This window comes from Scyliorhinus torazame, chromosome 15, assembly GCF_047496885.1.
Source record: "Scyliorhinus torazame isolate Kashiwa2021f chromosome 15, sScyTor2.1, whole genome shotgun sequence".
NCBI classification, from domain to species: Eukaryota; Metazoa; Chordata; class Chondrichthyes; order Carcharhiniformes; family Scyliorhinidae; genus Scyliorhinus; species Scyliorhinus torazame.
Genome location: NC_092721.1, coordinates 186,156,237 through 186,183,552, shown reverse-complemented (window position 1 = coordinate 186,183,552; position 27,316 = coordinate 186,156,237). Strand labels below are relative to the sequence as shown.

The 27,316-nt window shown below is 49.1% G+C and overlaps 1 protein-coding gene across 2 annotated transcripts in view; it reads left to right on the top strand.

Annotated features, from left to right (window-relative positions):
* The first annotated feature begins 2,721 nt into the window (after positions 1-2,721).
* The window catches only part of ppp2r3b (protein phosphatase 2, regulatory subunit B'', beta), a 216,949-nt gene continuing 192,354 nt past the window's right edge, over positions 2,722-27,316 (top strand). Inside the window, exons 1-2 of one of the 2 annotated variants that reach the window (XM_072477286.1) lie at positions 2,722-2,773; positions 14,916-15,393. In XM_072477286.1, the coding sequence (XP_072333387.1) occupies positions 15,022-15,393 (372 nt within the window). In that variant the 5' untranslated portion in view covers positions 2,722-2,773; positions 14,916-15,021. Of the gene's footprint in view, positions 2,774-3,836; positions 4,046-14,915; positions 15,394-27,316 lie in introns of those variants that run through there. The other variant, XM_072477287.1, reaches the window with a different exon arrangement.

Sequence of the window (27,316 nt, the reverse complement as noted above, 5' to 3'; positions counted from 1 at the left end):
AGTCCTGTTTCCCAGTTTCCCATCCCAGCACCTCCTCGTCCTCGTCCCCTTCCTCTTCCTCTGTTCCCACTCCACTGGTTCATTTGTCCCCAGTCTCCTCTACCTCTCCCGTCTCTACTTTCACTATTCCTCTTCTTTTCCACAACTTGCTTACCACCTGCATCATTATTTTAGCTTTTCCCTTTGTCTTTTCGTCCTTCTTTCTCACATACACCTCCTGTGCCTCCTTGAGTAACTCGTTCATGGATTTGTCATTCCAGTCTTCTAATTTTTCCAGTTTCTTTTTAATGTCTGGCCATGATTTGGTGACAAAATTTGCCCGTAATACTTGTTGACCGGCATCTGATTCTGGATCCATGCCAGAATACTGTTGTATACTTCTCCTTAGCCTCTGCAAAAATATGGCAGGCGCCTCATCCTTCTCTTGTCTGTTTTCAAATGCTTTCTCAAAGTTCTGCCCCTTGGGTACCGATTCCCTTATTCCCTTGACTATTAATTTCCTATAGTCCACCATTTCTTGTCTTCCTGCTGGCGTTTGTGGGTCCCATGGGGGTCGGGCAATTGGATATTTGACCTCTCCCTGTATGGCCGGGACTCCCCCCACAGCGGGATTCTCCCTTTCCCAAATTCTCATTCCTGCTTGTCTCACCATTTGTCTTTCATCTGGGGTCAAAAGATTCCCCAGAATGGCCTGCATTTCGTCCCAGGAGTATATATTGGCTCCTCTGGCCATCTGTAATAGCAATATCTAATCATTTTCTCTTTTGATTTTTCCTTTTGTACAGGAGGTATTCTCCCAATTTTCCAACATCCGCCCTAATGGACTATCTGGCGGGATTTCAGGACTGCCTTTTCCACTCTTTCCTCCGGGTGTTCCACCCCTCTCTTTACTTGGTTTTCCCCCCATCTTTCAATCCTTTATCCTTTTGTTGGTTCTTCCTATTTTTCCCGTAAGCGTCTTTCACCTGTCGCCTACCTTCTCCCCCGTCGCCCGAGTATTACTTAATAGTCATTTTTCTTACCCGTGTCTTGTGCACAAGAATTGCTCGACGGTCTGGTACCTCCTTATTTCCTCCTCCTTGCTTCTAGAGTCCTCTGGTCCGGGTCACGTCACCCTGTCAGTTCCAGGAGCAGTGATTCTTAGGACTACCGAAATCGGTAGGACGCGTCATCCCAGTGTTTCTCTTGCCCCTTCTGCAGGGTGGCGCACGATCCCGGACGAGCCCCCAAGTTTGTGAGATTTGAATGTGTGCTCACAATCACTGACACTGAGGACAAAATACTAGAAGCAAGTTAGTTTTATTTATCCTTATACAAGTCTGCAGAGTCGGGTGCCTCCTAGACAGGAGCACACCAAATAGCTTGTTTCGTCTGTTTATATACTCTTTATTCGTTTATCATTCTCCTGCCCTCTCCTCCTGATTGGATCAGGTTTCACTGAGGTTCACATTCTTCCTTATACGCCTACATCATACATTATATGTCAGTATTCACGCTTCATCATACATTATATGTTCACGTTAACATACTTTTTCTGTCCAGTGGTTGGTTCCCTTGGACATTTGCGCAGCCTCAGTGACTTGTTTATGTCTTTAAGACTGTCCACTCATCTATTTTGCTAAGCCCTTCCCATCTATCTTGCTCAACATTTAGACCTATTATTATTTCTTCTGTTAATGTTATTCCTACTTCTTCATTATTTCCACTTCCTCATGTGCATCTGTTTCCTTGTTCAAGCAGTACTTTTCCACAAGCCTGTGTTAGTTTTTTTTGTAGTTGGTTATTCATTTAATAATCCAAATATTCTCTTTCTCATTGGTAATACAAAGGCTTTAATTAGCAGAGAACCAGACAGCTACTGAGAAGTGTGCTCACTGCACGCTGCCCACTGAACATTACCTTATATATGGCTCCCTGGGGGGGGGGGGGGGGGGGGCGGAGCCAGTGGCGGAGTCCCCCAGGGTTCCAAACCCAGTCTTAAAGGGATCATGGCATTAAAGGTACAATTATCATTCATCACACGCAGTAATTTGCTTTTGGCTTCCACTCAACACGATGGCAAGCGATAAAGAGCGAGGAGAGTATCCTGGTCAGCTGCACTGCCAACGGCAGCAGCAAACCACCGCAGTACTTTGCCGAGCCAGTAATCACGGATCGGTTTAGCTCAGTTGGCTGGACAGCTGGTTTGTGATGCAGAGCGGGGCCAGCAGCGCGGGCTCAATTCCCGTGCCGGCTGTGGTTATTCGTGAATAAGGCTCTGCTTTCTCAACCTTGCCCCTTGTCTGATCCTCAGGTTAAACTACCACCAGTCAGCTCCCCCCCCCCCCCCCCCCAAAGGATCATCTGGGACTATGGCAACTTTACCTTTACTTTAATCATGGGCCCATCCATTGGAAGCCCATGGTCTCCCTAACCTTTCTGGAGGAGAATGTGCATAGGAAGGAAATTTGCCCCCCTTTCACTGGAGGCTTTGCCTCTTGAAAACCTTTGCCAGGCTGCGCCATGAGGACACTGGCGGCCGCCACGTATCCCATGTGTATCAATCCTGCAGCGCTGGCGCGGACAGGGAGGGGCGGGGCTCACGCGTGGCGCCGTTGCCGAGGTAACCGGAGCGCGCGGCCGCTGCCCTCGCGGCGGCAGTTGGTTGGTTAGTGGGGAGGGCGGGGCTGTTGTTGTTGGGGGGGGAGGGGTCGACTGGAAGGAACCAAGAGGCGGGAGGAGCTGACGGACCGGGGGTGGGGGGGGAGTGAGCGGAGCGTGGCAGCAGCAGCGGGTAGGTACCCTGGCTGCAGTAGCAGCGCCGTGCGCGCGATTCCACAGCTGACCTGCTGCCCAGGGCTGGGTGGCATGGCAACCAAACGCCAGGCTTCAGTGCCCAGCTAGGCCGAACTCCCCGCCCCGCCTCTATTATACAGGGTCAGGGCTAATTCGCTGCATTAACACTTTCTCCCCTCGTTTTCTTCACAATTATTTGAAGTTGCCTGGGGTTTACTGCATCTTTTATACTTTTTTTTAAAATTGCAACGTGTGCATACGTTTAAGATCGTTTTTTTTTGCTTAATTGGGGGTGCAAATGTTTGTGTTTTGCTTTAAAAAAAGATGCTGATTTCTGCAAAGGCGTCTTTGTCATTTTAGTATGATCCTTACTTTGGGGGGAAGAATGTTTAATCTGCAAATTATATTAAGAAGAAGAAGTCTTACAACACCAGGTTAAAGTCGAAGAGGTTTGTTTCAAATCACTAGCTTTTGGAGCACTGCTCCTTCCTTGGGTGAACATTCACCCGAGGAAGGAGCAGTGCTCCAAAAGCTAGTGATTCGAAACAAACCCGTTTGACTTTAACCTGTAAGACTTCTTACTGTGCCCACCCCAGTCCAATGCCGGCATCTCCAAATTGTGCAAATTATATAGTTGCTTGGAAATAACTTCTGTGAAATTTTGCTCTCTTACTCCAAGAACAGTAGAGGCCAATTTCACAACTTTTCTCTCATCCCTCTCCTTTTTATCTTTCATTATTATCCTCCCCTAAGTTTCCAAGTGCGTCTTTACATGACTGTGAAGAGTGGTGGCCATTTAAAAAAAAAAAAAAAAATTGGTTCATCGGCTGAGTGGCTGGCAAGGCCAGCACATGTTGCTCATCCCCAATTGCCTTTGAGAAGGTGGCGTTGAGCTGCTGCAGTTTGTCTGTGTTGGTGTATCCACAGTACTATTAGGGAGGGAGTTCCAGGATTTTGTTCCAGTGACTGTGACTTAGTTCCAAGTATGTTTCCCTGCATCTGCTGTTCCTGTTCACCTAGGTCGTAAAAGATTGTGAGTTTTAAAGATTCTGTTCAAGAAATGTTGGTGAATTGTTGCAGTACATATCGTATAGTGTGTTGGTGGTGGATGGAACGATAGGGTGTGATTCTCTGGCATTGCTATGGTCGGGCAAGACAAGGCTGGTGAAAAGCTGGAGAGGTGGAATGTGAGAACCGTGCGAGGCGCCAAACCGTTTGCGCTACAACCGGCCTGCTCCTGCAGGTGAAATAAGGATCTTGCCGTAGTCTGGTGAGCAACCAATTATGATCACTTAAGCCTGATTTCTGTACAATTAATGGGAACCACCCCAACTCCAATGGCCTCCCCAGCAAGTGGTCACACTGGCACCCATTAGTACTCCTTTTGAAAAACATGAACCTGGTGGATGGCATGCTGAGGTGAGCAGCCATCTTTGCTCGCAGGCAGTGAGCCTGGTGCACTGGGTTTGCAGCCCCTGTGCATGGGGGGGCGGGGGGGGCAACCAGGGGAGTGCTGCCATGGGGGTTTGGGGATCTCAGGCTGTGGGGAGAGGGGGCCAGACTTGTGCAGGTCTGCCAGGCCCACCTCTGTACTATGTGTTCCTGTACCCAAACCCCTGCCTGTCTGTCTCACCAACCAGCTAGATACCCCACTGACTGCAGAGGCCCCTGGCCTAGTTATTGAAGGCTATTACTAATAGGGAATCATGGTTAGATGAGCACTTCACACATCCCAAGTGGATCCCCATGGGTGGGAGGGCCATTGCCTTGTATTCCAATCGCACATTATGTCCCCAGGGTCTGATGGGATCTACCCTAGAATACTGAGGGAGGCACGGGGGGAAAATGCTGGGGCCTTGACAGAAATCTTTGTATTTTCACTGGCTACAGGTGAGGTCTTGGAGAACTGGAGAATATCCAAAGTTGTTACTTTGTTTGAAAAGGTAGCAAAGATAATCCAGGAAAATGCAAGCCGTTGAGCCTTGTGTCAGTGGTAGGGAAAGTATTGGAGAGAGGAGAAGAATTTACTCCCATTTGTAAGCAAATGGATATATTAGCGAAAGGCAGCATGGTTTTGTGAAGGGAAGGTTGTGTCCCACAAACTTGATCGGGTTTTTCGAGCAAGTGATGAAAATGATTGAAGATAGGGCAATGGATGTTGTCGACATGGACTTCAGTAACATCTTTGAAAAGGTCCCTCATGGCAGGCTGGTACAGAAGATGAAGTCACGGAAAGCGTGGGCTTTTTCCCGCTCTGGAGGGGGCGGGGCCGGGGCGGGGAAGCACGGGCTTTTTCCCGCGCTTGGGATGGAAGGGGGAGGCGGAGAGCCTGCTGGTGGATAATGGAGGGGATGGGGAAGTCCCATAATGGGAGGAGTCGAAGGAGAGGCGGGAGCGGCCGGGGTCAGCTGGAGTCAGCTGACTTGCGGGAGAGCAATGGGGGGAGCAATGCAGCTAGGAGGGGTCCTAGCTGGGGGGGGTGGGGGGGAGAACCGGGTTGCTGCTGGTATGGTCAAGGGGGAGTTGGAGCGAGTAGAGGGGCTTGGGTGGGGGTCTGCCGCCGTGGGGTGCGGCCGCGTGGCTGGCCGAGGAGGGGTTATGGCTAGTCAGCGGGGGAGGGGGGGAGGAAGGGGTGGGTAAGTCAGGTATTTCATTCGGGGCTGGATGCCAAAAACTGGGGGCGTGGAGATCTTGGTGGGAAAGAGGATGTCGTTCGAGGCGTCGAGCATTGTGACAGACAATGGCGGCAGGTACGTAATGGTAAGTGGTAAGCTGCAAGGGGAGAGGGCGGTGCTGGTCAACGTGTACGCCCCAAACTGGGACGATGCGGGTTTTATGCGGCGCATGTTGGGTCGGATCCCAGACTTGGAAGTGGGAGGCCTGATAATGGGGGCGGACTTTAACATGGTGTTGGATCTGGCATTGGATCGCTCCAGGTCTAGGACGGGTAGGAGGCCGGCAGCGGCTAAAGTGCTGAGGGGGTTTATGGACCAGATGGGAGGGGTGGACCCTTGGGAGCTATGCAAGGCCGGGGGCGAGGGAATTTTCATTCTTCTCACACGTTCATAAGGCCTATTCCCGGATTGACTTTTTTGTTATGAGCAGGGCGCTGATTGCGAGAGTAGAGGATACCGAGTACTCGGCGATAGCCATTTCGGATCACACCCCGCATTGGGTAGACCTAGAGCTGGGGAGGAGCGGGACCAGCGCCTGTTGTGGCGCTTGGCGGTGGGGCGGTAGGCGGACGAGGAGGTGAGCGAGCGGGTCCGAGGAAGCATGGAGAGATACCTGGAGGCCAACGATAACGGGAAGGTCCGAGTGGGGATGGTCTGGGAGGCGCTGAAGGCGGTGGTTAGGGGAGAGCTGATCTCCATTAGAGCCCACAAGGAGAGGAGAGAGCAGGGGGAGAGTGAGAGGCTGGTGGGGGAGATGGTGAGGGTAGACAGGAGGTACGCGGAGGTGCCGGAGGAGGGATTGTTGAGGGAGAGGCGTAGCCTCCAGGCCGAATTCGACCTGTTGACCACCAGGAAGGCGGAGGTGCAGTGGAGGAAGGCCCAGGGGGCGATTTATGAATATGCGGAAAAGTCGAGTCGGATGCTGGCGCATCAGCTTCGGAAGTGGGACGCTGCTAGGGAGATTGGGGGAATTAAGGATAGGGGAGGAAGTGTGGTGCGGAGTTGGGTTGGCATCAATGGTGTCTTCAGGGACTTTTATGAGGCACTGTATCAGTCCGAGCCCCCGCTGGAGGAGGGAGGGATGGGCCGCTTTCTGGACCAACTGAGGTTCCCGAACGGTAGAGGGCAGGATGCTCTCGGGGGTGTGGGATGGAGGGGAAGATTTCGGCAACATACCAGGTGATGCAGGAGGAGCTGAAAGGCAAGTGGGAGGAGGAGTTGGGGGAGGAGATCGAGGAGGGGACGAGGGCAGATGCCTTAGGGAGGGTGAACTCTTCCTCTTCGTGCGCGAGGCTCAACCTCCTACTGTTTAAGGTGCTGCACAGGGCACACATGACCGGGTCAAGGATGAGCCGGTTTTTTGGGGGTGAGGACAGGTGTGCTAGGTGCTCAGGGAGCCCAGCAAACCACACCCATATGTTCTGGGCATGCCCAGCGCTGGAGGAATTTTGGAAGGGCGTAGCGAGGACGGTGTCGAGGGTGGTAGGATCCAGGGTCAAATCGGGCTGGGGGCTCGCAATATTTGGGGTTGCAGAGGAGCCGGGAGTGCAGGAGGCGAAAGAGGCCAGTATTCTGGCCTTTGCGTCCCTGGTAGCCCGGAGAAGGATTCTTCTTCAGTGGAAGGATGCGAGGCCCCCAAGCGTGGAATCCTGGATCAACGATATGGCGGGGTTTATTAAATTGGAGAGGGTGAAATTTGCCTTAAGGGGATCGTGCAAGGGTTTTTCAGGCGGTGGCAACCGCTCTTTGTCTACCGTTCTGCCAGGAAGTCTATGGTCAGTAGCAGCAGCAACTCTGGGGGGGGGGGTCTATTTTATTTTTGTTTGTCAATACTGGGGGATCTGAGGCGGTGTATATGTTTGCTATGTGTTTCGGCAGGTGTTAATTTATTATTTATGAATGGGGGGGGGGCACTGGGTTGTTTTGTTTTGTATTTAATTCTATTGGGTTCCTTTTACATTTTGTTGTTGATATTTTGTGAAAACGTTAATAAAAAATTATTTAAAAAAACAAGATGAAGTCACACGGGATCAGAGGTGAGCTTGCAAGATGGATACAGAACTGGCCCGGTCATATGGCAGAGGGTAGCAATGGAAGGGTTCTTTTCTGAATGGAGGGCTGTGACTAGTATTTGACAGGGATCAGTGCTGGGACCTTTGCTGTTTGTAATATATATAAATGATTTGGAGGAAAATATAACTGGTCTGATTAATAAATTTGTGGACGACATTAAGGGTTGGTGGAATTGAGTATAGTAATGAGGACCGTCGGAGGATACAGCAGGATATAGATCGGTTGGAGACTTGGGTGGAGCGATGGCAGGTGGAGTTTAATCTGGACAAGTGTGCGGTGATGCATTTTGCAAGGTCTGATACAGGTGGGAATTATACAGTAAATAGCTGAACCCTTTAAGAGTATTGACCGGCAGAGGGATCTGGGTTTACAGGTCCACAGGTCTTCATCGGCTGGGTCATTGGCTATAAAAATTGGCAAGTCATGCTGCAGCTGTATAGAACTTTAGTTAGACCACACTTGGAATAACTATTCAATTCTGGTCGCCACACTACCTGAAGGGTGTTGAGGCTTTGGAGAGGGTACAGAAGAGATTTACCAGGATGTTGCCTGGTATGGAGGGTACTAGCTATGAGGAGAAGTTGTATAAATTCTGTTCTTTCTCACTGTAAAGACTGGGGTTGAGGGGTGATCTGATGGAAGTCTACAAAATTATTTGAGGGGCGTGGACAGAGAGGATAGTCACAAGCTATTTTCCAGGGTGGAAGAGTCAATTACTAGGGGATATAGGTTTAAGGTGCGAGGGGCAAAGTTTAGAGGAGATGTGCGAGGGAAGGTTTTTACACCAAGGGTAGTGGGTTCCTGTAACTCGCTGCAGGAGGAGGTGGCTTGACAAACAGACCCTGAATGTATTTAGGTCAAAAGGGCAGCATGGTCAACCCAGGCTTGGAGGGCCGAAGGGCCTGTTCCTTTACTGTACTACTGTTCTTTGTTCTAGATGTGTGAACAGCAAACTGCAAAACTAAATTTGTTTCAATCTTTATTTATTTCAACTGTACAAAAATTGTGTTTCGCTAAACTCTGTTTCAATGGCAGCTACATCTGAAAATTGCTTTTATATCCCAATCATAGCTAGGAGCTGTTTCCAGGAACTCTATACTGGTAGGGTCTTGCCCTCATGTAAAACTGCCCAATTTGTCATATAAGAGCAAAGTATGTAACATGGTGGAGAGAAAGCATCAGCCACTTGTGCATCAATAAGCCATGGTGGCTTATTGATGCGTAAAATCATGGGACCAAATCTTCTGGTCTCTAGCTGTTGGAGACTAGGCGTACAACTGAGATGAATATGTCACTCTGGAAGCCACACAGCACAGAAAAGACCCTTCGGCCCATCAAGTCGACACCTGTCAAAAATAACCATCAAACTATTCTAATCCCATTTCACTGCACGTGACCCCGTAGTCTTGCATGCTTTTAGATCACAAGTGCACATCTAAATACCTCTTATGAGGGTCTCTGCCTCTACTATCCTTTCAGGCAGCAAGTTCCAAACTCCCACCACCCTCTAAAATCCCCTGCAAACCTCCTGCCCATTATCTTAAACCTATGCCTCCCTGGTCATTGATCCCTCCACCAAGGCGAACGTTTCTTCCTGTCTGCTCTATCTATTCCACTCAATTTTATACATCTCAATCATGTCCCCCCTCAGTCTCCTCTGCTCGAAAGAAAACCATCCAAGTCTATCCAATCTCTCTTCGGAACTAAAATTCTCCACCCCAGACAACATCCAGCTTAATCTCGTCTGCACCCTTTCCAGTGCTATCACATCCTTCCTATAATGTAGATTCCAGACTGCACACAATACTCTAGCCGTGGCCTAACCAATGTTTATACAGTTCCAGCATAACTCCCTGCTCTTAAACTATGCCTCTGCTAATGAAGGCAAATATACCATATGCCTTCTTAACCACTGAATCCACCTGCTCTGCTACCTTAAGGGACCAGTATACATGCACACCAAGATCCCTCTGATCCTCGATGCTTCCCACTGTTTATCATGTATTCCCTTGCCTTATTTGTCCTGCCCAAGTGCATCACCCCACACCTTGTCCGGATTGAGTTCCATTTGCCACTGATCAGCCTATCCATATACTCCTGTAATTGAAGGCTATCCACCTCACCTATTTACCACCCCACCAATTTGTGTACTATCTGAAAACTTACTGGTCAACCCTCCTACATTCATATCTAAATCATTTGTATAAACCAGAAAGAGCAAGGGCTCCAATACTGACCCCACTGGACACAAGCTTCCAGTCAGAAAAACACCCCTTGTTCGTCACCCTCTGCTTCCTACCACTTGGCCAATTATGGATCCAATTTGCTAAATATCCTTGGATCTCATGACCTTCGCTATCTGACTCCTATGTGGGACCTTCTCAAAAGGCTTGCTGAAGTCCAAGTGCATTTCCCATCTATACCTGGTCACCTCTTTGAAAAATTCAATCGGGTTGGTCAGACATGATCTCCCCTTAACAAAACAATGCTGACTGTTCTTAATTAATCCCTGCCTCTCCAGATTAATTTTGTCTCTCGGAATTGCTTCCAATAGTTTACCCATCACAGAGGTTAGAGTGACAGGCCTGTAATTTCCTGGTTTATCTCTCCTCGTTTCTTGAATAATGACACCACATTGGCTACCCTTCAGTCCTCCGGCACCTCTCCTGTAGCCAGAGAGGAATTGAAAATTATTGCCAGAGCCCCTGGTATTTCATCCCTTGCCTCACTCACCAGCCTGGGATACATTTCACCTGGCCCTTGAGAATTGTCTACTTTTAAGCCTGCCAAATCACTCTCAATCTCCTCTCTGTCTATGTTAATCTCTTTAAGATTTCTATACCCACACTCCCCGCTCACGAGTGAACACGGACACAAAGTATTCATTTAGAACCCTACCTACATCCTTCAAGTCCAACACGATTACAACTGTGGTTCTTAATGGGCATTATTCTTCCCTTAGTTTTCCTTTTACCCTTAATGTACTTGTAAAACAACTTGGGATTTTCCTTTATTTTACCTGCCAGTATCTTTTCATGTCCTCTTTTTGCTCCCTAATTAAGTTCCCTTTTGTACATTATATATGCTTCTAGGGCTTCTGTTATTTTGAGCCCTCTATCTACCATAAACCTCCTTTTTCTTTTGCCTCCTAATCCAAGACATGAAGGTTCAGTTAGGGCGCTCGAGAGTTACAAGTTAGCTAGGAAGGACCTATAGAGAGAGTTAAGAAGAGCCAGATGGGGACATGAGAAGTCTTTGGCAGGTAGGATCAAGGATAACCCTAAAGCTTTCTATAGATATGTCAGGAATAAAAGAATGACTAGGGTAAGAGTAGGGCCAGTCAAGGACAGTAGTGGGAAGTTGTGCTTGGAGTCCGAGGAGATATGAGAGGTGCTAAATGAATATTTTTCGTCAGTATTCACACTGGAAAAAGGCAATGTTGTCGAGGAGAATACTGAGATTCAGGCTACTAGACTAGAAGGGCTTGAGGTTCATAAGGAGGAGGTGTTAGCAATTCTGGAAAGTGTGAAAATAGATGTCACCTGGGCCGATGGGATTTATCCTAGGATTCTCTGGGAAGCTCGGGAGGAGATTGCTGAGCCTTTGGCCTTGATCTTTAAGTCATCTTTGTCTACAGGAACAGTGCCAGAAGACTGGAGGATAGCAAATGTTGTCCCCTTGTTCAAGAAGGGGAGTAGAGATAACCCCGGTAATTATAGACCAGTGAGCCTTACTTCTGTTGTGGGAAAAATCTTGGAAAGGTTTATAAGAGATAGGATGTATAATCATTTGGAAAGGAATAGTTTGATTAGAGATAGTCAACACGGTTTTGTGAAGGGTAGGTCGTGCCTCACAAACCTTGTAGAGTTCTTTGAGAAGGTGACCAAACAGGTGGATGAGGGTAAAGCAGTTGATGTGGTGTATATGGATTTCAGTAAAGCGTTTTATAAGGTTCCCCATGGTAGGCTACTGCAGAAAATACGGAGGCACGGGATTCAGGGTGATTTAGCAGTTTGGATCAGAAATTGGCTAGCTGGAAGAAGACAAAGGGTGGAGGTTGATGGGAAATGTTCAGACTGGAGTCCAGTTACTAGTGGTGTACCACAAGGATCTGTTTTGGGGTCACTGCTGTTTGTCATTTTTATAAATGACCTGGAGGAGGCATAGAAGGATGGGTGAGTAAATTTGCTGATGACACTAAAGTCGGTGGAGTTGTGGAGAGTGCAGAAAGATGTTACAAGTTACAGAGGGACATAGATAAGCTGCAGCGCTGGGCTGAGAGGTGGCAAATGGAGTTTAATGCAGAAAAGTGTGAGGTGATTCATTTTGGAAGGAATAACAGGAAGACTGAGTACTGGGCTAATGGTAAGATTCTTGGCAGTGTGGATGAGCAGAGAGATCTCGGTGTCCATGTACATAGATCCCTGAAAGTTGCCACCCAGGTTGAGAGGGTTGTTAAGAAGGTGTACGGTGTGTTAGCTTTTATTGGTAGAGGGATTGAGTTTCGGAGCCATGAGGTCATGTTGCAGCTATACAACACTCTGGTGCGGCCGCATTTGGAGTATTGCGTGCAATTCTGGTCGCATTATAGGAAGGATGTGGAAGCATTGGAAAGGATGCAGAGGAGATTTACCAGAATGTTGCCTGGTATGGAGAGAAGATCTTATGAGGAAAGGCTGAGGGACCTGAGGCTGTTTTCGTTAGAGAGAAGAAGGTTAAGAGGTGACTTAATTGAGGCATACAAGATGATCAGAGGATTGGATAGGGTGGACAGTGAGAGCCTTTTTCCTCGGATGGTGATGTCTAGCACGAGGGGACATACCTTTAAATTGAGGGGAGATAGATATAAGACAGATCTCAGAGGTAGATTCTTTACTCAGAGTAGTAAGGGCGTGGAATGCCCTGCCTGCAACAGTAGTGGACTCACCAACACTAAGGGCATTCAAATGGTCATTGGATAGACATATGGACAATTAGGGAATAGTGTAGATGGGCTTTAGAGTGGTTTCACAGGTCAGCGCAACACCGAGGGCCGAAGGGCCTGTACTGCGCTGTTATGCTCTATGTTCTAATGCTGTATATTCCTCGATATCCAGGGTTCGCTGGATTTGTCGGTCCCACACTTTTTTCTAGATTGGAATATGTTGACCCTGTACTTTCCTTAATTCCTTCTTGAATACACCCCACTGTTCGGTCACAGATTTACCAAAGTGTCTGCTCCCAGTCCACTCTGGCCAGCTAGTGGCCAAAGTTGAGAACTTTGATCTCAGGCCTGTCCTTGTCCTTTTCCATTACAATCCTGACCTTATGGGAGTTATGATCACTGTCTGTAAAATGCTTCCCCGCTGATACTTCACCCACTTGCCCAGCTTCGTTACCAGCCAGGACCACCTCCTCTCTTGTAGATCCTTCTATGTCCTGTTGTGTTAATCTACGTGGGAATTGCAGAGGAAGTTTGAATTGCAGGGAACTTAAAATTCCCCTGCTCCCCAGGGCCCTCTGCAAATGTTTCAGACGCCGAGTTAGAGTCAGAGACTTCAGACAGTTCCAATGTACCTCATTGTTTTTTAATAAATTTTAGAGTAGCCAATTATTTTTTTTTTCATGTTAATCATTAACAAATGACCCATTGTATTTTTAAAAAACACTCTTCCTAAGATTGAAAAAAAAATGATGTATTTTCTGGGTTGGTTCCCCAGATGATTAATTGCATATTAGTTCATTAGATCAGGGAGTGCATTACCAAAGGACTTTTCTACTGTTGGCCTTCAGATGCTACATACAAGTCATTAGCTTGAAGAAACTTCAGATATATGGATCAATGGGTTGGTTGCGGCAGATTCATTCGGAGTGTGGCACCAACATCACAGCAGGCTCCTTCAATGAGTGCACCAGTTGAGTTTTTAATAATCTGACCCAACTAAATTGGAAACACTCAAAGCCACTGTTTTCGATTCCTAGCTACTAACTGCATCCCATTCCCTGGTAACGATTTTCGATTTAATGAGACTGTTCATCAACTTGATGGCATATTTAACCTGGTGTTGATTTTCTGCTACATCTCCATGCCATTAGTAACACTGTCTGTTTCCACCTCTGTAATACAGCCCTATCCATTCAATGCCTCCGCTCTTCTGCTGCTGAAACCATCACCTATGCCTTTGTTACTATTAGACTTGACTATTCCAGCATATTCCTGACCAGCCTCCTACATTCTAGCCAATGTAAATATTTTTTTTAATTCATATTTTCCAATTAAAGGGCAATTTAGCGTGGCCAATAAGCCTATCCTGCACATCTTTGGGTTGTGGGGGCGAAACCCTCACAAACACTGGGAGAATGTGCAAACTCCACATAGAGGCCTAGGGCCGGGATCGAACCTGGGACATTGGTGTTGTGAGGCAGCAATGCTAACCATTGTGCCCTATCCTGGACCTGAACTTGAGGTCATCCAAATCTTTGCTGTCTGTGTTCTTGCTCATACCAAATCCTGGTTGCCCATCATCCCCTGTACTCACTGACCTAAGTTTAATCCTGATGAAGCAATGCGTCAATGGTAGAATTCTCATCCTTGTCTTCAAATCCCTCTTATCACTTCATCACTACCTATCACTGTAATCTCCTGCCTCGCAGTCCTCCTAGATATCTGTGCTCCTCTAGTTCAAAGCCCCTGAACATCCCCGAGTTTTAAATGCCACACCATGTGGACATACCTTCAACTGCCTAAGCTTTGAACTCGGGTTCTCTCTCCAACTCTTGAGGCGCTTTACTATGGTGCTGTTATTCCCTGAATGTTTTTCTGGTGCCAGATCAAAAATGACCAAATTTCTTCAATCCAGTTTCACGAGTTGCTGTGGTTGAAGTTGAATCTGAAACATCAATCTCTTAGCTGCTGTAGATAATAGTGTTGTCAAATAGAATATCCTTGAACATTCCCACATCATAAATTTCCAGTCTTGGCTACCACTAGTCCTACAGGATCTGGAATACACTGCTTGAAAAGGTGAGCCAGGTTCAATCATGCAGGGAATTGGATAAACACCTGAAAGGAAATTAAATTACCAGGCTATCTGGAAAGGAACTAGCTAGATTGCTCTTGCAGAATGCTGGCATGGACTCAACAGGCTGAATAGCCTCTTGTGTTGTAACTGTTCTATGCTGCTAATTTCTGGCTTACTTTCCACAGGAAGGAGGGAATGCTCAGCAGGTGAGTTTGTTCAAGTTCCTCTTTGTCAGGTGCTTGCTGACTGGTTCAAGTGTGTAACTTGGCATTGGCTGCAAAGCAAATGGTCGTTCTACCTTCTCAAACACAGGAATAACAAGGGGAAGAAATGAGCAGCAGAAAAAGTACTGAGTAATTTCTTTAACACCATTTTTGTTTCCGTTGCTCAGGAATTTATTACTTGAGTCAAGTTGAGGAAGACCGATCAGTACGCCAGCTTCCACGGAACAGCTTCCAACAATAATCTTGGTTATTTGGTATATCTTGAATAAATTAATGATGCCGGCCGCACCGGTTCTGCAGCCTGTTCTCAAAATGAAAGTTGATGAGCTCTTCCTCTACTGGTTGAGCGAGACAACGACGCAGTCCATGCTGAAAGATTACCTGAAACGAATAGAGAGCGGTGAAAGGATTGACGCAGGAAATGGTGATGCAACAAATGACCAACCTCCAACTGGGAGCAATAACAACAAACATTCCACCTCTGAGTTGAACATACTGGGTTGCTCTACATCCCCTTTAGTCACTTCCAAATTCTGTTCAAGCCCTCCATCCCAGCTTACTTCAGCTCTACCATCTGGCACACTTTCAAGTCCTAGAAATGGATTAAATACTCGAGCAACACGGCGATCATCAGGGTTTAAAGCTGTAAGTTTAGCATGTTTTTCACTTGAAACACCAATTTTTCTGTTATTAAGAAAAAATTGTTGAATATCGCCATATATTTTTAGATGGATAAAAACCACACTTACAAAATTGTAGTGTTTTCTTTAACCTAGAATTTTCAAATGGTTTGGTCGGCAATGCAATGTAATGTGTTACTAAGCCGTAAAGCACATGAAAGTGCCATGATTTATCCTAAATCTGTGGTAAATTGGCTGATTACAGCCCCTCAACCAGGCTGATCACCTGGAACATCAGAGGGTTAAACGGGCCGGTAAAGAGGGCATGTGTGTTCGCGCATCTGAGGGAGCTGAAGGCGGACGTAATAATGCTTCAGGAGACCCAGCTGAAAGTGGTGGACCAGGTCCGATTAAGGAAGGGCTGGATTAGCCAGGTCTTCCACTTGGGGCTGGACACTAAAACCAGGGGGGTTGCGATTTTGGTCAACAAACGGGTGCAATTTGAGGCAGGCAGCACAATCTCAGATGGTGGCGGCACATTTGTCATGGTGAGTGGCAAGCTTGAGGGGATGAGGGTAATCTTGGTCAATGTATATGCCCCAAATTGGGATGATGTGGAGTTTATTAAGAGACTGCTGGGGTAGATACCGGACCTGGACTCGCACAGGCTGATTATGGGAGGGGATTTTAACACAGTACTTGACCCCGGCCTAGACCAGTCGTGTTCAAGAACGGGTAAGATGCAGGCAATGGCAAAAGAGCTGAGGGTTTAAGGAGCAAATGGGGGGGGGGCTGATCCATGGAGGGCTAGTCGGCCGACGGGGAGGGAGTTTTCGTTCTATTCACATGTCCATAAGGTGTATTCCCGAATTGATTTTTTCATCATGAGCAGGGATTTGCTAGCGGGGGTAACAGACGTAGAATATTCGGTGATCGCTATTTCAGACCATGCCCCGCACTGGGTGGATCTGCAGGTCTGCAAGGAAAGTTTTCAGCGCCCTCAATGGAGGCTGGAGGTCGGTTTGTTGGCGGGCGAGGCGGCGTGTGAGAGGGTGAGGAAATGTATGCAAAACTACCTGCAGGCCAATGACACAGGGGAAGACTCCACTGCGGTGCTTTGGGAGGCGCTGAAGGCAGTGGTGAGAGGGGAGCTGATTTTGATTGGGACAGGGCAGAAATGGACCGACTGGTAAGGGTGATCGTACAGACAGACCGGAGATATGCAGAAACCCCGAGGGCAGAGCTATTAAGGGAACGACGAAGGCTACAGACTGAGTTTGGAGTGTTGTCCACCGGTAAGGCTATGGAGCAGCTTAGGAAGGCGAGGGGTGTGATTTACGAGCACGGGGAGAAAGCCAGTAGAATGCTGGCACAGCAACTGAGGAAGAGTGAGGCAGCCAGGGAAATAGGGACGGTAGTCGACGGGGAAGGGGGGGGGCTTGGTAGGAGACCTGGCAGGGCTGAACAAGGTGTTTAGGGACTTCTATAGTAAGCTTTACACCTCGGAAACCCCCCCCCCCCCCCCCCCGGCTGGAGGAGATGAGGCGCTTTCTGGATGGACTGACTTTCCCAAAAGTGGGCAGGGGATTGGTAGACTGGTTGGGGGCCCCGATCAGGACCAAAGAAATAATGAGGGGCTTGAGGGCCATGCAATCGGGTAAAGCCCTGGGGCCGGATGATTATCCGGTGGAGTTTTACAAAAAGTTCTCCGAGATAGTTGTGCTGGTTAGGGCTTTTAATGAGGCAAGAGACAGAAGGGATTTACTCCCGACGATGTCACAGGCTATCATCTCCCTGATATTGAAACGGGACAAAGACCCAGAGGCATGTGGGTCCTATAGGCCGATCTCTCTGTTCAGTGTAGATGCTAAAATACTGGCCACGCTCTTGGCGGCTAGGATTGAGGACTATGTGCCAGACGCCATTATGGAAGATCAAACCGGGTTCGACCAGGGCAGGCAGCTGGTGGCCAACCTAAGAAGGCTGCTGAATGTGATCATGATGCCCCCGGGAGGTAGAGGTAGTTGTGGCAATGGATGCCAAGAAGGCTTTCGACCGGGTCGAGTGGGACTGGGACTATCTATGGGAGGTGCCGGGACGATTTGGGTTCGGAGAGGGCTTTATCGACTGGGTCAGACTGTTGTACCAGGCTCCGGAGGGGAGTGTGAGGACGAATAGGACGACATCTGACTATTTCAGACTGTACTGTGGGACAAGGCGGGGGTGTCCCCTCTCCCCACTGCTGTTTGCATTAGCAATAAAGCTGCTGGCAATTGCCCTGAGAGCTTCCTAGGGGTTGGAAGGGGCTGTTACTGGGGGGGGGGGGGGGGGAGGAGTTGTTTGGAATCCAGGTGAGGGGCTAGCAGGGTAGGTTGAGGGGGGGGGGGGTGCCATTCAGGCTAGTAGGGGACAGCTTTAGATACTTAGGGATACAGGTGGCGCGGGGTCGTCTGCACAAGTTGAACTTATCTCGATTGGTGGAGCAAATGAGGGCTGAGTTCTGGAGGTGGGATGCACTCCCACTAACACTAGCTGGGAGAGTGCAGACGGTTAAAATGACAATCCTCCCGAGAGTCCTTTCGTCTTCCATTGTCTCTCCATTTTCATTCCGCGGTCTTTTTTCAAGAAGGTCAATAAAATGATTATGGGATTCGTGTGGGTGGGGAAGTACCCGCGGGTGCGGAGATTGATGCTTGAGAGGAACCGAGGGGAAGGGGGGCTGGTGCTGCCAAACATTAGTAACTACTACTGGGCGGCCAACATAGCTATGATAAGGAAGTGGATGGGGGAATGCGGGTTCGGTTTGGGGGCGAATGGAGGCCACTTCGTGCGGGGGCACCAGTTTGGCAGCCCTGGTCATGGCACCCCTGCCGCTCCCGCCGGCACGGTACTCCACCAGCCCTATAGTGGTGGCGACTTTGTGGATCTGGAGCAAATGGAGAAGGCACGTGGGGGGAGTGGGAGCATCGGTTTGGTCCCCAATTTGCGACAATCACCGGTTTGCCCCGGGGTTTGCGGATGTTATGTCCCGGGTACTGAAAACAGGGGTGGTGATGAGTCCAGAGGAGGCTATTTTGGGGGTTTCGGAGGACCCGGGAGTCCAGGAGGAGTGAGAGGCTGATGTTTTGGCCTTTGCTTCCCTGGTAGCCCGGCGATGAATTCTGTTGGCATGGAGGGAAGTCGGAGGCCTGGCTATCGGATATGGCGAGCCTTCTAGGTCTGGAGAAAATTAAGTTCTCTTTGAGAGGGTCACTGTCAGGGTTCGCCCGGAGGTGGCAACCATTTATCGACTTCTTCACAGAAAATTAATCGGCAGCGGCGGGTGTTAGGGTAACGCAGATTACGGGGGTAGTTAGGCTGGTCCTTGTAGATGGGGAGCTGGTTGTCTTGCATTATATTGATTATTTTTTGCACACTGTTTTATATTGTTGTTGTTTATTGTGCCAAAATGTCTTAATAAAATTGATTATCAAAAAAAAGAAAAGTTGAGGGTTAAGGAAAGAAACAATTGCTGAGCAAAAGTACAGTGATGTAAACTGCTAAGCTTTTTGAAAAAAAAGAGCCAATAGTAACATTGAGCAGTGTGAGAGTATCAGTTATGTGTTGGTGTGTGGTTGAGTGAGTGCAAAAGCAGATTTGGTGTAAGGCAGACTCCACGCGCCCCACACACTGTCAGTCTCTCGCACTCCACTCTGCACAATCACTCAGCCGCTCACTTGCACGCATGCCCCTCCAAACAATCGCCTGCGATCTTGTTATGCTCCCACATGTGCTCTGTCACGATAGAGGCCCCCCACCCCTGCCCCCAGCAGCCTGTTCCTCGTTGGTCTTCATTCCTACACAACCCCGTTCCACCCACTACTCACTCCCTTCCACTTGCATGGCAGCCACTTTGATGCTTGCCCCTTCCCCAGCAGACTCGCTACTCCTGACATATCATATTTTCATACCTTGGCCTCAGATTGAAGAATGCTGTTCCTCCGATCAGAGACTGATTCTCTCCCACAATGCTGCTGATTGGTTCACTAATGATCCGAGCAAAAGCAGAGGCAGAAGAGAAGTGATCGGTGATTGGAGGAACAGTTCTTTGAAGAATCTTCAGATTCACTGACATATTTTGAACAAGGGACCCGCAGGACAGATTGAGAGGCCTAGTGGGCTGGGTAGTGGCCCTTGGACCATGTTTTGGACACGCCTCTAGATATTTCTCACTTCAGTATTTCCGAGTACTCCCATATATAATACTTCACGACTTGTATTATTGTTTTGATAATTAGGTAAATATTGTAGCATGTAGCTCTTTTTTTCTTTTTCCGAACATGTTCACAAGTTACCTATCCTATGCCTTCAGGATTGTACGTATCTTTTGAGAGTTTATTAAACGCTAATAATACAAGTGAACAATTGCAGAGGCATAAAAAATTTAGAAAATGTTTGTACCAGTTATTATTAGAAAATTATAAATGGTTAAAAGCTATATTGCTCAAGCTCTGACTTGCAATACTTTTCAGTGTGTTTAATTTTTTTTCTGAGTCTGACTTTATTTGTGAGGTACGAGCATAAAGGGATTTGAGGCAAAGGTGGGAAAATGAAGTTGATCAACCATGACCGAATTGAATGGTGGAGCAGGCTTAATGACCTACTCCTGTTCCTATGTTCCGACAAATTGAATTCTATGCTATAGGGGGCATGGGACTATAATTACATGTAATTAATTGTTCATAAGCATTCCATGCAATTATTGTACCTTTCATTCATGAAAAACTTGACAGTACTGTCCTCGATGATTGATAAACTATCTAGGAAAGTACAGTTCCACTGTAATCTTTAATTTTGGTGTCAGTTGCTATTATTTCCTGGGGAAGGTGGGGTATTGGAGTCCAGGCGTTTTGATATGACAATGGGCAATTCCAATAGTAACTATCACATGGAATTCATTTATCATGCCCTCTTTCTTTGGCAAACATTTTTTTTTTTTGAAAACTTGAAAGTTTGTAGCTTTTCTTTCCTCCAGAGGGAGCAATAGCAGGGTAACGAGCAGCACCACCTTTTCCTCTAAATTTTGGCTTGGGACGAGGTAGGTGGGGCCAGTCTCGCTTTAACTCCAAGGTGGAGGGAGAAAGTAAAATTTTGCTTAAATATGGGTAAACTGTGGAACAAAATGTAAACATGTTAACAGAAATCTTTCAGCGCAGAAGGGGCATTTGGCTGCATTGGCTCTCTGAACGACTAATATGCTTAGTGTCAGTCTCTCTTTTGCCCCATAACCCTGCACATTCTTTTAAAATAACAGCCTAATTCTCTCTTGAATGCTTCAGTTGAACCTGCGTCCACCATGCTCTTGGGCATTGCGATGCAGACATTTTTTATCATATCTCTTTTGTGTTTCATTTTAAAAAATATATGTTTATTCAAATTTTCCAACAAAAATTTCCGAGGCTCCCACCTCGCCCCTGTGTCGTCTCCACTGCCCCCAGATCTTCAACGTTGCCGCCACCACCGGACTCGTGGTGTACCTTATCGGCGAGAGCAGCAGCGGTGCCGCCGCTAGCGCCCTCCGGCTCATGCCCACACAGGACGCCGTCTCCAACCTCTTCCACGCCACCCCCTCTCCCTCCATTACCCACTTACGGATCATCGCCACATTGGCAGCCCAATAATAGTCGCACAAATTCGGCAGAGCCAGCCCTCCCTGTCCCTACTACGCTCCAGAAACACCCTCTTCACCCTTGGGGTCTTATTTGCCCACACGAAACCCATGATACTCCTACCTACCCGTTTGAAAAAGGCCTTGGGAATCATAATGGGAAGGCACTGGAACACAGAGACACCTCGGGACGACCATCATTTTAACCGACTGCACCCTGCCCGCTAGCGAGAGTGGCAGCACATCCCATCTTTTGAAATCCTCCTCCATCTGCTCAACCAACCGCGTCAAATTGAGTTTGTGCAGGGCCCCCCCAACTCCCAGCCACCTGGATCCCTAAGTACCGAAAGCTCCTTTCCGCCCTTTTCAACGGCAGGTCGTCTATCCCCTTTCCCTGGTCCCCTGGATGCACCACAAAGAGCTCGCTTTTCCCTACATTGAGCTTGTACCCCGAGAAGTCCCCAAACTCCCTTAGGATCCGCATAACCTCCGCCATCCCCTCCACTGGATCTGCCACATACAGCAACAGGTCGTCCGCATACAGCGACATCCGATGTTCCTCTTCCCCCTCGGACCAGTCCCCTCCATTTCCTGGACTCCCTTAGTGCCATGGCCAGAGGCTCAATTGCCAATGCAAACAGCAAGGGGACAGGGGGCACCCCTGCCTCGTCCCTCGGTACAGCCAAAAGTACTCCGACCTCCGTCGATTCGTAGCCACACTCGCCACCGGGGCTCTATATAGCAATCTGACCCAGCTGATGAATCCCTCCCCAAACCCAAACCTCCGCAGCACTTCCCAAAGATACTCCCACTCCACCCGGTCGAAGGCCTTCTCCGCGTCCATAGCTGCCACTACCTCCGCTTCTCCCTCCACCGAGGGCATCATAATCACATTAAGGAGCCTCCGCACATTAGTGTTTAGCTGCCTGCCCTTTACAAATCCCGTCTGGTCCTCATGAATCACCCCCGGGACACAGTCCTCAATTCTCGTAGCCAGCACTTTTGCCAGCAACTTAGCATCCACATTGAGGAGCGAGATCGGTCTATATGACCCACACTGCAGTGGGTCCTTGTCCCGCTTCAGGATCAGAGAGATCAGTGCCCCGGACATTGTTGGGGGCAAGGTCCCCCCCCCTCCCTTGCCTTATTGAAAGTCCTCACTAGCAACGGGCCTAGCAGGTCCACGTATTTCCTGTAAAACTCGACCGGGAACCCACCTGGCCCCGGGGCCTTCCCTGCCTGCATGCTCCCCAATACTTTAACCAGCTCCTCTAGCCCAATTGGTGCCCCTAAACCAGCCACCTCCTGCTCCTCCACCCTCGGGAACCTCAGCTGATCAAAAATCGTCGCATCCCCTCTTCCCCCACTGGGGGCTCAGATCTGTACAGATCCCCATAGAAGTCACTAAATATCTTGTTTATTCTCACCGCACTCCGCACCGTATTCCCCCCCACTATCCTTAACTCCACCCATCTCCCTCACCAGCATCCGACTCGCCTTCTCCCCTTACTCGTACGTTGCCCCCTGCGCTTTCCTCCACTGTGCCTCTGCTTTCCCTGTGGTCAACAGGTCGAACTCCATCTGGAGGTTCCGTCGCTCCCTGAGTAGCCCCTCCTCGGGGGGCCTCTGCATACCTCCTGTCCACCCTTAAAATCTCCCCCACCAACCTCTCCCTCTCCCTGCTCTCTCTCTTCTCCCTGTGTGCCCTGATGGAGATTAACTTTCCCCCCCCTGACCACCGCCTTCAACGCCTCCCAGACTACCCCCACCTGCGCTGGTCCCTCTCCTCTCCTAACTCCAGCTCCACCCAGTGCGGGGCGTGGTCTGAGATGGCTATGGCTGAATACGCTGTTCCCTCCACTTTCGGGATTAGCGCCCTACTCAAAATTTTAAAAATCTATCCGGGAGTAGGCTCTATGGACGTGGGAAAAGAAGGAAAATTCCCTGGCCTGGGGCCTGACAAACCTCCATGGATCTACTCCCCCCATCTGGTCCATTAACCCCCTAAGCACCTTGGCCGCAGCCGGCCTCTTACCCGTCCTGGACCTAGAGCTATCCAGTGCTGGGTCCAGTGCCGTGTTGAAATCCCCCCGCATTATCAAGCTTCCTACCTCCAGGTCCGGAATCCGACCCAGCATGTGTTTCATAAATCCGGCATCTTCCCAGTTCGGGGCATATACGTTTACCAGTACCACCCGCACCCCCTGCAACCTACCGCTCACCATCACATATCGACCTCCATTATCCACTATAATATTCCTTGCTTCAAATGACACCCGCTTCCTCACCAGTATTGCAACCCCTCTTCTTCGCATCCAGCCCTGAATGGAATACCTGTCCTTCCCAACCCTTTCTCAGCCTAACCTGATCTGCCACCTTCAAATGTGTCTCCTGGAGCATGACCACGTCTGCCTTCAGTCCCTTTAAGTGCGCGAACACCCAGGCCCTCTTGACCAGCCCGTTCAGGCCCCTCGCGTTCCCAGGTTATCAGCCGGATTGGGGGGCTGCTCCCCTCCCCCCCCCCGCCCGCCAGCCGATTAGCCATCTCCCCATCTCCTTTTCTAGGCCAGCCACGTGCCCGCGCCTCCCGCACCCTCCAGTCCAGTCCCCCAGACGGCGGACCCCCGCCTCAACCACCTCTCCTACTTCCAGCTCCCCTTTGGCCAATGCAGCAGCATCCCTATACCCCCCCCTCTTTTCTCCCCCCCCCCCCCCCTCCACCCGCTAGATCCACATCTAGCCCTTTTGCTTCTCCCCCCCCCCCCCCCCACCCCCCCCAAATAACACTCCCGTAAGTCAGCTGACTCCTGTTGACCCCGGCCTCTCCCGCCATTCCATCGACGCCCTCCAGTGTGAGAATCCCCCTCCCCTCCCTGGCAGTCAGTGTACGCTCCTCTCCACCCCATCCTTCCCTAGCACGGGAAAAAGCCCGCGCTTTCCTGAGCCGGCCCCGCCCCCTCTGGCGCAGCTCCTTTTGCGGCCTTACACCAATTCCCCATCCCCGGGCCTCCACTCCCCCTCTTCCTTCGTGGGGGTCTGCCCCTCCAACACCGACGCCCACACTCTCCCACAGTCTCCCCATCAAATCCCAGCACCCAAACCAGAGTAACATTCCCTAAACGTAATAAACACCATATACACAGCAAAAATCCCACAACAAACCCCCAATTTGAGTCCAACTTTTCAGTTCGTATAAAGCTCCATGCCTCATCAGGCGTTTTGAAATAGTGGTGCCGATCCTGGAACGTGACCCACAATCGCGCTGGCTGCAGCATACCGAACTTCACCCCCTTTCGATGGAGCACTGCCTTAGCCCGATTGAAACCAGCTCTCTTCTTAGCCACCTCTGCACTCCAGTCCTGATAGATTCGGATCTCCGTGTTCTCCCACCTGCTGCTCCGCTCTTTCTTGGCCCATCTCAGGACACACTCTCTGTCCATAAAGCGGTGAAACCTCACCACTACAGCCCTTGGCGGCTCGTTGGCCTTGGGTCTCCTTGCTAGGACCCGGTGAGCCCCATCTAGCTCCAGAGGCCTCGGGAAGGCTCCCGCACCCATCAGCGAATTGAGCATTGTGCTCACATATGCCCCAGCATCGGGCCCCTCCACACCTCCGAGGCTTTTTGCCGCACCTCCCGGATCGCCGCCACTTGGGCCTTCTGGGTCTCCACTAGCTTCTCAATCGCCGCCTTCATTGGCGCCAGCATTTCGGTTTTCAGCTCCTCAAAGCATGCTGCTTGGTCTCCACCCGCCGCCATCTTGTTTTTTTTCTCCCTTTCACTTTTCGCTGCTCCAAGATCACTTTTTTCACCGCTCCACTCCTGGTCCAATCCATATAATGTTTGGGGGACCTTGCTGTCACCTTCCCACACTGGAAGCCGTCGAACAATTGCCATTGGGGCCCCTCTAGAGAGCCCAAAAGTCCGTTCCCGGCGGGAGCTGCCGAACGTGCGACCTACCTAGGCATAGCCACAACCGGAAGGCCTTTTGTGTTTCTTTGAACAAGTATTTTAAATTTGTGCTTTCTGGTTCATGATCCTTTCACAATTAGAACAGTTTTGTCCTGTCGACTCTGTCCAGACCACTCATGATTTTGAATTCCTGTATCAACTCTCCTCTTGGCCTTTTTCTCCAAGGAAAACAGTCCTAACTCTTCCACGCTCATCTTCATAACTGAAGTTCCTCATCCCTGGAACCATTCTTATGAATTATTTCTCTACTCACTCCAATGCCTTCACATCCTTCCTAAATGCACGGCCCGGGACTAGATGCTGAGGCTAAACTATTGGCCTAGACAAATCCGACATAACCTTCTTTGCTCTTGTACTCTTATGCCCCGATTAATAAAATGTCAGTTACTATATGATTTATTAACTGCATTCTCAACTTGCCCAGCAATATTCAAAGACTTATGCACATGTGCACCCAGGTCCCCCTGCTCCTGCTAGTGTTGTACCCTTTATATTCTCTGTGTTCTTCCTACCAAAAATGAATTACTTCACATTTCTTAGCATTGTACTTCATATCCAACTTGTCTGCTCTTTCTACCATCTTGTTAATGCCCTTTTAAAGTTCTGCATTATCCTTCTCCGAGTTCGGTGCTTTCAAATTTTATATCAACAAACTTTGAAATTGCACCCTGTACACCCAAGGTCTAGCTCATTAATATATATCAGGAGAAACAAGGGTCCCAACGTTGACCACTGGGGGAACTCCACGCCAAACCTTTCACCAGCTGATCCATTAACCACTACTCTGCTTTCTATCACTCGGTCAATTCTGTATCCATGTTGCTACTATCCCTGAGCTGTAACTTTGGTCGCTATCTAATTCCATTTAGAAGTCCATGTACATCACATCAACTGCATTGCCCTCATCAACTCTCTCTGTTGCACCTTTGATATGAGTTAAACATGATTTTTCTTTAAATTCATGCTGGCTTTCTTTTGTGTGGACGGCATGGAGGGTAGCACTGCTGCCTAACAGTGCCAGGGACCTCGGTTCAATTCCAGTCTTGGCTGACTGTCCGTGTGGAGTCTCCCCACATCTGCGTGGATTTCCTCCGTTTTCCTCCCAAAGCTGTGCAGGCTAGGTGGGGTTATGGGGATAGGGCGGGGGAGTGGACCTAGGTCGGGTACTACTTCGGAGGGTCGGTACAGATTTGATGGGTTGAGTGGTGTCCTTCTGCACTGTTGCCCATATCAACTCTGGGTCAGCTGTACTTTTTGCCCCAGCTCCAAGGTTTCCTTGCCAACCCCACCTCTGGAACCATAACCATTGCATTCTCTTTCAAGCTCAAGTCCTTGGGTTTTAACCCTTCTAAGAGTTGCAGCCCTACATTTAATGTAATACCAACTTGACTATCAGTCCAAAGTGCAGGTGCATTCCAGGTGTGAACATCCTGTTTGTTTGTTTTTTTTATCCCCCCCGTCGTCTTGCTTTACGCAATATATCTCTTCCTCTGCCTCCACCCAATACTGCCTCCCAGTTCTTAATTTCTCCCTCACACACAGAGACACCACCTCCAACCTAGTAAATAATAGCTGCCATTTTGCTGGGTCTTTTTCGTAAAAGAAAGACAACAATACTAAACATTAAATGAATGTTTGAGTATCTTACAGTGAAAGACAAATCGAAGAGACAGAGGACCAAGGCGGAATAGATTAATTAAATTTCATCGGCTGCCATGGTGGGATTTGAACCTGTGCACCCAGACATTAATCTGGGCTGCTGGATTACTCATTACCACTACAGCACCATCTCCCCAAATTTCAGAGGCCAGACTAATCATGTATATTGTGGTTTAAAAACTCACCTGGACGTTCGGTTGCGGTTATGCCTAGGTAGGTCGCACGTTCATCAGCTCCCGCCGGGAACGGACTTTTGGGCTCTTCAGAGGGGCCCCAACGGCAATTGTTTGACGGCTTCCAGTGTGGGAAGGTGACAGCAAGGTCCTCCCGACAGTATATGGATTGGACCAGGAGTGGAGCGGTTAAAAAAAGAGGAAGAATCTTCGGATTCTGGGTCACCCTAAAGGAGCGGAGGGGCCCGATGCCGGGGCATATATGAGCACGATGCTCAATTCGCTGATGGGTGCGGGAGCTTTACCGAGCCCCCTGGAGCTGGATGGTGCTCATCGGGTCCTGGCAAGGAGACCCAAAGCCAACGAGCCGCCAAGGGCTGTAGTGGTGAGGTTCCACCGCTTTATGGACAGAGAGTGTGTCCTGAGATGGGCCAAAAAAGAGCGGAGCAGCAGGTGGGAGAACACTGAGATCCTGGTGCAGCGGAAAGTGAGAGGGAGG